General features: G+C 40.5%; 1 protein-coding gene across 3 annotated transcripts; it reads left to right on the top strand.

Annotated features, from left to right (window-relative positions):
* Positions 1 to 591: 591 nt before the first annotated feature.
* Positions 592 to 12,329, top strand: LOC131673650 (uncharacterized). 3 transcript variants are annotated; one of them, XM_058951813.1, is made up of 11 exons: positions 592 to 630; positions 747 to 859; positions 1,416 to 1,480; positions 1,556 to 1,819; positions 1,884 to 1,985; positions 2,056 to 2,219; positions 3,338 to 3,471; positions 6,640 to 7,058; positions 7,861 to 7,962; positions 8,047 to 8,210; positions 9,353 to 12,329. In XM_058951813.1, the coding sequence occupies exons 1-11, from the start codon at positions 614 to 616 to the stop codon at positions 11,148 to 11,150; spliced, it is 3,342 nt and encodes a 1,113-aa protein (XP_058807796.1). In that variant the 5' UTR covers positions 592 to 613; the 3' UTR covers positions 11,151 to 12,329. The 3 variants fall into 3 exon arrangements, with proteins under 3 accessions (XP_058807796.1, XP_058807795.1, XP_058807794.1); XM_058951812.1 differs by having other exon boundaries at positions 1,416 to 1,819; positions 3,341 to 3,471; XM_058951811.1 differs by having other exon boundaries at positions 1,416 to 1,819.
* The last annotated feature ends 438 nt before the right edge of the window (positions 12,330 to 12,767 follow it).

The raw sequence follows: 12,767 nt of genomic DNA, 5'->3' as shown, positions 1-12,767 counted from the left end.
TGAAATAATCAGTTATTTCTTGACTACTAAAATTTTCGTTTGTTACACTAGTTTCATTCTTATCAAGAATATCGTACATGAAGCGCCATCTGTTCGCAATGCGACAAACTCTCTACGAATGAGCAACTCGATAGACCACTTCGTAATCGCAAAATTATATAAAGTACTCCAAACTTACATTTAAAAAGTATTTCGACTTCTGAAATTCGTTGAGCTACTTCAAAATACACTGCAAATATGAAAAAGTATATCTTAAGAATACATAGGTAATTTAAACTTCGAGTAACAATGTTTTGTACACTGTCTAAAGTTTTGGTTATTTGTTGAAGCAAAAACTATCTAATTGAATTTAGAGAAGATTAGAAAGAAAACATACGGGTACTCTGAATTGTTCTCATTGTTTTCTTAAAATATATTAGTTTAATGCATTCTGAATTGGGCAAAATAATAGTATTATAAATATAGTAAAATTGCGACAAAATTACGTCGTATACATTTTCAAATTTTGGCGCTTATATCTCTCACACATATCAAAATGAACTTTGCACTGTGCTCAGCTGATCATCCAAAACAGTCCAACTCAACCTCAAACTGCATAGTATTACGGCGTAGTATGCATTCACTTTTACAGTATGCACTTTTCGTTTTATCTTATTATTTTATATCGCTTATAAATCTCACTATATAATTTTAAACTTTTTAATTTATTCTTTTATACAATTACTTAATTATAATAAAAAAAAAAGAGATACGATGGAATGGAGGAACGAGAAGACTGATAAGATGCCAATAAACCGCATAATTTTAATGAGCTGTGGCAAATATAATCCACCAACATTTATGCATCTACGAATGTTTGGTATGTATTATTATGTAAAAAATCTGTGTAATTTCTTAACGTGATAAATAAACTATTATTTTAAATTAAAGCAAGTTGAAATGACTTTGGTTATGTTTCTATCTATATAATCTTGTTCAATGCTAACAAGTAAGAAACCTCAATTAATGATGAGGTCATAACGCAGTCAACATCTTTCTACATTTTTTCATCAGTCAGAATTAAAAACTTGTAAATTTCTAAAACTGTTCTTTATTTACAACTGATACAAGGCAATAAATCATGGTTATATTTAACTTTGAAATCACCAAGAGTCAACAAGAAATTGAAAAATATGTTAAGTTATTTTAAGCCAATTTAACTTGCATTTAATCTACTAACTAGTTTTTCAATGTAGGGTATAAGAAGTGATTGATATTATTATTTATCATTTTTTCCAAATACTTTCAATAAAAAATAACAGCTAAATGCAATCATTAAAAAAGTTATTGCCAGCAAGTCACTACTTATTTGTAGATATTATTTTACTAAGTATAAAAGGTAATCATATTTATTCATGATCAAATTCCTTTTTTAGAAAGAGCACGTGATCATCTTCACACTCTGCGAACACACACTGTAATAGGAGGTGTAATATCACCAGTAAGTGAATCTAGTTCAAATAAGGATCTCGCAGACAGTACAATAAGATGTGATTTATTAAACTTGGCTACTAAGGCAAGCGACTGGATTCGCATGAGCACTTGGGAAATAAGGCAGATGAGCTCAAAGAGTACCAAGGAAATCTTAGAGCACCACCAAAATATATTAGATTCGTATATTAGTAATGCCATTGACAATAACATAAGTAATGAAGATGTAGAGTGGATACCTGATAATGTTAAGAATAATACAAGTCAATCCCAAATACAAATTAAATTACTCTGTGGCTCTGACCTAGTTGAAAGTTTGGTTACTTCCAAACTTTGGTCAGAAGAAGAGGTAAATTGTTTTTGTATTAGTATTAAGGTCAGTCCATTCAATTATACTAACTGCTTTTTTGCAGATAACAGAAATATTAGAAAAGTTTGGTCTAATTGTTATAGGCAAAGAAGGAGTAAATGTATATAAATTTATATATGACTCAGATATTCTTTCAAAACACTTAGTAAGTGTCCTCTTTTGTACTTATGAAAGATATTGCAACTGCAATACTTTATTGCAACTGTTATTTTTAGAATAATATTCACATTGTTACTGAATGGATACCAAATGAAGTGAATTCTACTCGGATAAGGCGAGCTTTGCGACGAGGAGAAAGCGTTAAATATCTCCTTCACAATGATGTCATTGAAGCAATTTATAGAAAACGTATTTACAATGCCGCTAATTGGCTGTCGACGTAAGTAAACTCAAGGCACATTTTCACAGCTTTAAAGGAGCTTTTCAATATCTATTAAAGTCGATAAATAACAGAGCCGTATTATAAACGCGTCGTTCAAACGTATTAAGAAGTGGGCTGTCTTGTCTTAGGCTGCTAAAAATAACTATTGATTAAAGTGGCTTTCAACGAATTTTAGGAATTTCTTTCTCGATCGTGGCATGAATTCTACCGAGATTTTCAATTGAATTTCAAAATAAATCTATCATAAAGTTTGTAATAGCGTGGAATTTTTAGTTATCTGATTGAGAACTATATTATCAAGTTATCTTATCTCAATCAGTATTCAGTTCTATTTATTTGTGTTGTACAACTTACGAAATTCAGTTACGCTATTTGCTTCGTAAGAATGAAAGAAGAATTTCCTTTTGAAAGTTCAACTAGATCTGTAACTTAGGCTTTATTCAATTTTCGTCGAATTTGAAGATAATTAGTGCAAATTTATAGTTCGTAACGTAGTTGGTATGCAAAACTTGCTGTTGACCTTCAAGTCTGCAAATTTGAAAGCTTTTACTCGGCATGAATCAACAAAATAATTAAATAGCAAGTACGAAACTCTACCAGATATTCACAGGAAATGGAAAAATTCAAATTCAAATAAAAAAAGAAACAAATATCACAAGTGAGTCCGACAAACATCGCGCGAGCTTAAACGCGAAATTCAATCAGCCAGCAAGGTTCAGAGCACAATGTGAGGTAGCGCGACAATCTGTAAAACTAACGAGTCTCGGCAGCATACTTTGATCTGTTGTTGGTTTGGTAAGGGAGGAGAGGGGGGGGTGGATAAAAAGGGAAGAAAAGAGCATCGCGGCGTAGAGCGCGAAGGGGAGAGAGCGACTCGCGCGCGCAACTTCCTTCTCGTACAGTCCATCGACTCAACGTCGGTGGTGCGTTGTGCTCCCCTCTCCCGTGAGCAACCCCTCGCTTCGCGCTCACTGTTCTGCCGCGCTGCGAGTTCAGTGCGCGCTCGGCGTTCGTTCGCTTTACGGGCTCGCGCCTCGCGCCTCGCGCCACGCTCTTTGCCAGCTTTTCGCGCACTGAATTGGCTCTCTATTTTCCTTTTCATACGGCCACACCAGCAGCGCACGATGCAGCAGCCGCAGCAGCACTGAGTCTTCGGCAAGCAGCAGTAGGATGGAGGAGAAGGGACGGGTCATATTGATGTCATGTGGCAGTTACAATCCACCGACGCACATGCACCTGCGGATGTTCGGTGAGTTGAGTGTGCGAGTTGTGTGTGTAATCGATAATCCCCTCCGGAGGTTCGCTTGTCGCGGCTGAGCACAGCGGCGGCTACTGCTGCACCTTTTTGGGCTCGGGCTTATTAGAGCGTCCGACAGCGTGACGTCAGCGACGAGCAACTGCCTTCATCCCTCTCTGTCTTGCTGCTGCTACTGCTGGTGCTGCTGCTGCTGCTGCTACTGCTGCGTCGCTCGTATTTTCGGCCGATGACGCGCTTTGGGGCTTGACGCCGCGAGGCTTTTAGCTGCGCGTGCCTTTTTCTTGCTATCGATAAATATTGACGTGGACCTGGATGCGGATACCTCGTTGCGCTACAATATAGAGTGGCGCGATAATGTTGTCGACGATGAGAAGCGAGCTATCGGCTAATCGCATCATTCAATTTGCAGCATGCACAGTTTGTACAGCTTCTCTATAGCTCTCAACTAAATTGCATTTAATTCCGTAATGGATCCGATAAGTGCTCTAATAAAAAAAGCTCTCTGAGTTTTCGCTTTCTTTCGCTGCTGGCTGCCGCAATCTATCTATATATCGCTAATGGAGCTTCATTTGAGCTTTCGGGAAAAAATCGCAATATTGAAATGACGCTTGGTTGCCAACTCCTTTTGCACGCGACAGTGGATTCTCGCGTCGGCGTTTGCTTCGAATGATAAAATGATCGCGCGCGCGAGTAACAAACGATAGCGATCCATCGCATAAAGTATATTATCGGTGAGCCGACTGCTGCAAACGCGAGCCTCGCTGAATTTCGCTACCCTCCCGACCGTTCGAAATGCCCAAGCATTATCAACGCTCTTGCTATTTCCACCCTTTGGCGTATATACGTTTTAAAGATGATAAATGCGCAGCTGGAAACGGGATTTCTCTTCGGATACATTTTTCTCTCGGGTGCGATATCCTCGCGATAGCAGACCCGAGAAGAGACCGCGACAAAGGCGGGCAGAAATGGGAGATTCGATTTGACGCGCATAAGTAGCGGAAGAAAATTGGAAAACCTCCTCGGTTATATCGTCGGTTATTGTGAGCTTATTTCAAAGGAAAATAATTTCTCGCCGGCGTCGAGGAGAGAGAACGACACGCCTTCGGGCATAATTTGAAAGAACGCTCCTCTCGCTCGAAATTGCTATTGGATAATTGGCTTTCCCAACTAATTAGCGCGACGAGGACTTGTTCATTTGTCTCTCTCGATCGTTCGCCGGGGATGGCCTTTGAGAAAAATCCTCAACTTTTCTCGTTAAAGAAAACTCCACGCGCTCCTTTTGAAAGTCATCCGAGAATGATGCCATTTGGACCTTTGTCACGCCGAGCGAAAGCCAAGTTCCTTTGATATTCCCGTAGCCCAAGTCCTTATTTGATTTCAACGTCGCTCGCGGAAATATTTCCTCGCGGTATGCTCCAACGTTTTCCACTGTGAAAGTACTCGCGCGCAGTGTTTTATTACGAGGATGCAGCCCCCTCTCCCAACTAGAACTTGAAATACGTTGCGCGCCCATGAAACTGTAACAAAGCTCGACTTGTCGCGAATTAAAAAGGGAAATGCAGGCCGCGGTGGCGCAAGCGCGTATGAAATTTTAACGAGCATTTGTCGCTCAAAGTAACTCCGCTCGAGTATTTTAATCTCTCTCTAAGTGAGCTTATTAACGTTTAATTGCAATCCGCGTAATAGGTCAAAAAGCGCGTGCGCGTGTGCGCAAATTACTCGAGCTTGTATTTAAAGTGGCAGCGTACCAGCGGGCGCATAATTATCTCGTTCGCGGAATTAGTCGGATGATACGTCCAGCCTGCCTAAAATATCGGACGCGTGCACCATGCTTCCGGTGCGCCGCATCGGAATTCAACTGGCTCTCGAGCAATTACAACTTGCAGCTGCGCAATAATGCAATAAGGACTCGGCGCGCTCGCGCCGGCCGGGCTGTTTAGCCCCGTCTTTGGGGAGAGCGCGCCCACCATGCTTCAATCTTGCATAGGCGCTTGCCGTGACTTGCAAACCGCCTTGGGGAAATGGCTCCAATCAAACATGCATCGCGCAGTCGAGCTGCTTGCTTCGTCAGCGAATCATTGATTTGGCCTGGCCGTCATTTCAAAACTTTCGCTTGCCGCGTCGATTTTACCAGGCAGAAACAATGCATATCGGAGACCGACTGTTTCGGTATATTTCGGAGGTGGAGGCAATGCGACTGCAATTTTCCTCAAACTTTCTGCATTAACGTTTTCTCCAGCGCCTGTATATACGCATTCTGATGTACGGCCTGCCGTTGCTCGTACTTTCGGTTGCTGGTGCCGCGATTGGATGCTGCAGTCGAAAGTTTCATTCGCAAATGCAAACAACGCACAAAAAAAAATACGAAGAGAGTGTTTGCAAACAAACTTGTATACGACGATACAGTTCGCGAGATATTGCGTTTTACACACGATTAGCTTCTTTTCGCTACCTCGCAATATAAAACGTCGTGATTTACCGTTAAAGATAGGAGCGAACAAAGTTCGAGGAGTTTTGTTTTTTATTGACAAAACAATGACAGCGCGACGAGGATGATATCCCTCGTTCGGAGAGCAGTAAGTAACCGCGAATATTTCCGCGTACGCGAGAGTTGAAAATGTACGCAATTTCCGGATTTCTAGCTGAAATGCATAAATGGACGAAGTGCGCGTGGTACGATGTATTTTTTCGGTTACGCGCACGACTTAAACATCGTTTAGTCTTGCTTTCATTAGCTAAGATTACGATGCAGGAGAACTGACAATTCAGGTTTTCGGCTTTGAATCTCAGCAGCGTTCATATTTTTTGAATGCCGCGAGCTTTGGCGGCATCAACGCTGACTTTAGCAGCAACTGTTTTTTTTTTCGCTTTCCATTTTCGACGCATTATTTCGCTTTTCAAAGTTGCTAGGTCGAGACAACCGTGCAAATGCAATTACGTTATGACGCGAACGTACATTCGAAAACTGCCTGACATTTCTAAGCTATTAGCATATTTCAGGCAAGTTTTGCCATACACTAGTAACGCCATTGCGTTCTCTTGCGTCTATGCTTGGCCGGGCAAATAACAGCTTGGTTGCGCGTATTTAGATGGCGGTGCTAGAGCCCCGAGCGAATTCCTTTGTAATAGTACATTTGTAAAGGGCTAAATTTGTTTCAGAGCGAGCACGAGACCACCTGCACAACCTCGGCGCGTACATAGTCGTCGGTGGAGTGGTGTCCCCGGTAAACGACGCGTACGGCAAGAAAGAATTGGCGAGCGGCACGCACAGATGCGAGATGTTGAGACTGGCGCTGCAGGACAGCGACTGGATACGCCTGAGCACGTGGGAGATGCGCCAGCAAGGCTGGACGAGAACACGGGCGTGCCTCCAGCATCACCAGTCGATTTTGAATGCCGTAGTGCCGAATCAAAGCGACGCCAACAGCAACTCGATCGACAACGAAGATCTCGACTGGCTGTCCGAGAACGTGAGGAACAACGATAGCGAAGGTCAGACGCCCATTCAGATAAAGTTGCTGTGCGGTGGTGATCTGCTGGAGAGTTTCGCCACGCCTGGACTCTGGGCTGAAGAGGATGTGAGTGTTTGAGAAGGCATATTGCTCTTGGCACGCGCCGCGACAACGATAAATTCCTAAGTGGTGGGTGGGCACAACTTAGGAGAGCGAGATGCTCGCTGCTTTTCATTGATCTACGCTCATGCGCTTTTAAATTGTTTGCCGCGCCGAAAACTTTGCTCTCCAGTTTTATCGACGCGAGATAATGGTGGCAATTAAGAAAAAAGCACCACTTGCAGTGAAGCGCTGAGCAAGCATATGCAAATTTATTAAGGGCGTGTTCGGCAGTTTCACCTAAAATATTCTCCTCTGCTTCTCCTCTCTTTTTTCGGCAGCAACATTTTCCAATGTTTTTGCGCTTCGTGTCAGTTCCCAGTCGTATCTAGGTCACGCGTTTTTATTTGCTCTGCCAGCAGAGAGAAAGCAAGTTGATTGAAAGAATACCGTTGTATAAGTTTCATTGTACTCTTTTTTGTTACATTTATCAAAGAATGCCGCAGCTGTATTTTTATTTTATTTATCGGCGTATCTATATATGTAAGACAGGCTGCAGTGTATTCTTGTGTCGCCTTATCTACGTGTTGTCCATAAAAATGACTACTTTGTTAAAAACTACACTTTTTATTATTTTTTTCTTTGAGAATAATAACGCGTAAGAAAAGCTCAATTTCTAGACTCTTCAAAAGAACCTTTATCGCGCTTCAAAAAGAAACTTTTTTCCGCAAAAGGTCAAAAGAATACCGCGTTCGCGTATTTCTACTGTACGTTCACTCAAGTTGTCACCGAAGAAGAGTCATGTATGAAAATCTTTCGTTTAATACAGATCGCAGAAATCGTGGGCACCTATGGTCTCATAGTAATCACAAGGGAAGGCTCGAACCCGTACAAGTTCATTTACGACTCGGACGTTCTCTCGAAGTACCTGGTAAAAACACTCTGGACTTTCCGCTAAATTGCAAGAGTTGTTTGCCTCTTCGATATTAACGGCTTTGATTTTTTTTCCTCGCAGCATAATATACAGATAGTCACGGAGTGGATTCCGAACGAGGTGAGCTCGACACGAATACGGCGAGCGCTCAAACGTGGTGAAAGCGTTAAGTATTTGCTGCAAGATCCTGTGATCGATTACGTTTACAAATACGGCATCTATGGCGCTACAAGGCCCTCGACCATGTGAGTTCCAAGCACAGCTCACGATCTTCCTTGTTGGCCCTCGACTATTTTTATTTTTATATGTTGCTTAGTATGTTATTACTGTTTAGTTCATTGTTACTCTTGTTTTGCTGATGCGAATGGGATCTTTTTATCTTGATAATGGACTTGTGCCAAAATTATACTAACTTGAGTGATGATATGGGTGTCTGAAATTCGGAATTATTTTTCTTCGCAATAATGATCAACAGATCATTACCGTTTACTATTTTTGATCAACTCTTTTTAAAGATCTAACAATTATCATTTTTCTGGTGAACAATATTAAAAGCGATAACTTCTTTCATTGTGAATTAGATACAAGTTTCTATTCAACATATTTCGTTTCAAATAACTACTTTTTTACTATTGTTCTTTGCTTTCAAATTTAACTTAGATTGTCTTCAATAAATCTTTCAACGTATAACAAAAAAAATCTCGAAATCAAATATATTTGAAGTTGGAAGCGACAATAATAGTAGACTGCGTAGTTTAGCAAGTTATTATATTCGCGAATATCCATCTCAGAACTGTTTTTCTGTAGTTTCTGCTAAAGATGTACAATAAGAGTCGTGTAAAATAATAAATTCTTGAACAAAGGCAGTCTATTAAAAAGATTCCATTAGTCTAGTCTTCCTCGTGTCTTCCAATGTTTTCGTAGAAAAATGTTTAAAGTAACCGGAGATAAAGTAAGTTTTAAAAAATTATTATAATATTACACAGTTTGAAGCAAACGTTAGTGTTTTTGTAGATAATGTTAAAAAGTGATACAGTTGAATTTCGATAATATGAAGTTATATAAAATACTATGTAGTTCTTTTGCCGCATTTAGTTCAAGAGAAATATGTTACAAAAAATTAATTATCGATATTCCGCTGTCAAATGAAATTTTTTATGGCACTAAAGTGTACATGTACGAAATGAAGTGCGCGATAGATGTAAATTTTCTGGTTGTGATCAAAACATTTTTCAAATAAAATCAAACCTTATTTATTGAATTATTTTGGGTCGTTTGTTACATTTTTATATACGAGAAGCAGACTAAAGCTTGTCCAAACTTCTCTGTTGTTTCACGCTGCCGCTCGTGCCATCGTCCTGCTATTGGACCACTCAAAACTAAACAGTAAGTTACAATTTGCATCAAATAATTCCTCGACCGACTACCTTGACACCGACGAAGCGAATGCCTCTCTAACGCCGTCGCCAAGCGACGTGATAATGCAGGAGTCGACGACGACGACGACGACGACGCCGCAAGTTGTGAAAAATAATAGTTACTCGGACGAAAGTCCGGAGGAGAACACTGAATTAGCGCGTGAAAAGTTTTTCCGCAGTCTCGAGTCGTCGTCGTCGATGCTCCTGCAGCATCAACATCAGCAGCAACATCAGTTCAGTAGCGCTAGGGCCAGGAACGAATTATTGGCGTTTGACGACATGACCGAGAGCGAATTGGCGACAATGTGCGATAACACTTACAGCGAGGAGAGAGAGGACGACGGTTTATCAATCACGTACGAGGAGAGCAGCGAGGATTTGAACGAGTCTTCCGTGAGAAACAACAAAGACTGCAAAGTTAAGCAAACGTCCGAAGATACAGTTAGTTCGTCGAGAAACGGCTCGATTGGTTTCGAACCACTGGAGGACTCCGACTCGCAGGCAACCAAGTTCGAGAGCAATCTGGAAATCGATGGCAAGTATATCAAGTCACTGGTGAACTCGAAAAAGACGCCAAAGAAATCATCCGACGACAGAGACGAGGAGGAGCCTGAAATCGAAAGTACGCTGGACACCGACGAGGCGAAAACCGTGGCGGAAAAAGTCGAGCCAGATGCCAACGAAATCAGTATATTCGACGATGACATTAGCTACATCAAGCGCTTCCGGCTGATCATTAATAAGCCTGCCGACCAAACAACAGCACAAAGCCAACATCTCAAAGGCAGTCTCGACTCGATCAATTTGCAGGAGTCCAAAGGATCGAGTAGAAGTACGATCAAGAGTATGTCGAAGAAATCCAAGAGTTTTGAGTCGATCAAGCGCAACGCGTCGACTTCCGTCTACTGCGACGCCAGGCAGAAATCCGACAATACTTCGCAGTTCGTCACTGCGTTGGAAACCGAAGAACGTTGTTCCGCGTGCTCGCCGGACGAAGACTCGACCGAGTGTGACATTTGCAGCTCGTGCAATTTGCGCGATTCCGAGGACGCGAAGGAGCCAAGTTTGAGCGAAACGACGGAAATCTGCGAGATTTGCGGGGAGCCAGCTACGACTACGGAAGAATTGTTGACCGACAGTCCGCAAACGATTAACAGCAGGTCTGTCCCACTGAATCTTCCCAAAGCTAAATCAACGATCGAAATCAACCAAGGATCTTACAGAAGACCGACGGTGGACGAAAGGTATGAGATCGACAATTGTGGCTTGCAAGACTGCCGACTGAGAGCTTCCTTGGATACTTGTAACAAACCCGAACCACTCTATGTAAACGTCATACCTCGACAGCAAGCACCAATTAGATATATTGCCAGTCGTGACGACGTGGCGATGTCGCGAAGTTTGAGTATCGGTGGGGGAATAAAACGTTCAAGTCGAAAGACATTCCCAAAGAAAACGACGACTCAAGAGAAACGAAGGTACTCATCGGTGGACAATTTACAGAATCGAACGCTGTCGTTTCGCTCGAGCGAGAAACTCTCCAAGACTCGCGAGAGCAAGTTTACAACCTCGGCAGACAATATCAGACCAGCGAGGGTCTCGAGAAGCAGGTCATTGAGAAGATCCGCCGATAACTTCTCGTCGGGAGATAATTTGGACGAGGATGACGAATACACGAGGGTTAAGATACGCGACACCGACACCATCAAGATGATACTCACCAAGCACGGTATTAAAATAATCAGTCAGAAAGAGACGGTTTTATAGGACGACGATATGGGCGAGATTCTTTGTTAAATGTTTTTTTAGGTTCGTAGGTTGATTTTGCGGAGCTTTTTTTACAGGAGCGTATCCATATTATACAGGGTAGAAGAAATTGTCTTTTTTTAATTTTAATGGGAACATATCGATTGGGCAAGTTCTCACCAAGTTTGTTTGTCAAGTGATAAAGTCGTAAGTATACGTGTTTAGCGAAATATGTCTTCCTTATGATAGTGCGAAAATCGAATTGCCGTGTTGTTTCATATCAGAATTATATGTGCAAGTAGAATAGTTTTATATACGTGTGTGACGTTTTTAGATGGACTTTTATAGCGTTATGAAGATATACTACATCCATCAAAGAAACTATTTACTTTGCAGTATCGGTGCTAACAACGAAATTTTTAATGATTCCGCAAAGTCAACCATTATTCTCGCTAGGATTCAAGTACACTTAGTTCACGACAAACAATCAATAGAAAATTGCCCATATCTATAACTACAATCGAATGAGAAATAAATTAATTTAGTTCCAGCATAAAGACTTGATATAGAAATACAGAGCTATAAGTTTTCACGTTTTCAATTTCGAAAGTCTATTTTTTAACGTCAGATTACAAAAGAGAATTATAAAAAAGCGTTGTAAAGAATATATATAAAATAGATCCTGTTCGTCGATATATTTCGGTCAAGCTTACGTTGATGTTTTTGGAACCTCATTGATTTCTTTAGTAGCGCTTCACCAATGCTTTACTAGAGCAAATTGATGACGATCATTATATTTACAATCAAAAATTTTTTAGAGTCGCTTATTATATACGTTTAATGTGATTGATTCACTCCTATATAGAGAACAATGTGTGTTGGTGTAACAGATATATAGAAGGAAAGTAGGCAAGCAAAAATAATTAGGAATTGGAACAGAGCAAACGACAGAATGTAGAGGTAAAGACAACTAAATTTTACGTTGCCAATAATGTGCCAAGCATCCAGATGCGAAAAAAAAAGAAAAAAAAAATCTTTCCAAAAAGTCACGTAGATTAAGTTTAATCGTAATAAGAACCACGAGAGTCGTCGAGTTTATATGACAATCCTGGACATATGTCAATATACAAGTCTTAGATTTCTTGATATTATATACGTTATACAAACCTATATTAAAAAAAAAAAAAAACAATAATTAAATATCAACTGATTGGAATTATAATGAATATATACACATTAAAACTGGTTGTAAAAGCTATTATTGAATATATATTTCAGAATTTAGAAAGAAACAATTATTGCACGTTATAGCGGAATAATATGTATAACGAACGATTTCAAGCTATTGCGATTGAACATAAAAACGAATCATCGAACTATAAACTTTTTAAGCGTTCGTTCGGAGACGAGAAGCATAAAGAAGCGTAAAGCCAAAAGATAAAAAGTTATACATTGAATTTTCTTTTGTGAAAGAAATGTGCGTAAGTGAGTGCCAATATGGAAATTAAAGTCTTCTTACTCTGAAAGTGTTTTACCATTGTTTTCGTCAATTTACATTGCAGTTGCTTACACGAGAGTGCGAGCAAAAACTTGTGCGTACATCAGCTTTTCCTATGTTAAATAAACGACTGCATGATA

The sequence above is a fragment of the Phymastichus coffea genome, unplaced genomic scaffold (assembly GCF_024137745.1).
Source record: "Phymastichus coffea isolate CEN01 unplaced genomic scaffold, Cenicafe_Pcof_1.1 PCOF00189, whole genome shotgun sequence".
NCBI lineage: Eukaryota > Metazoa > Arthropoda > Insecta > Hymenoptera > Eulophidae > Phymastichus > Phymastichus coffea.
The sequence above is the reverse complement of the archived record's forward strand: the minus strand, read 5'-3'. Positions and strand labels throughout refer to the sequence as shown.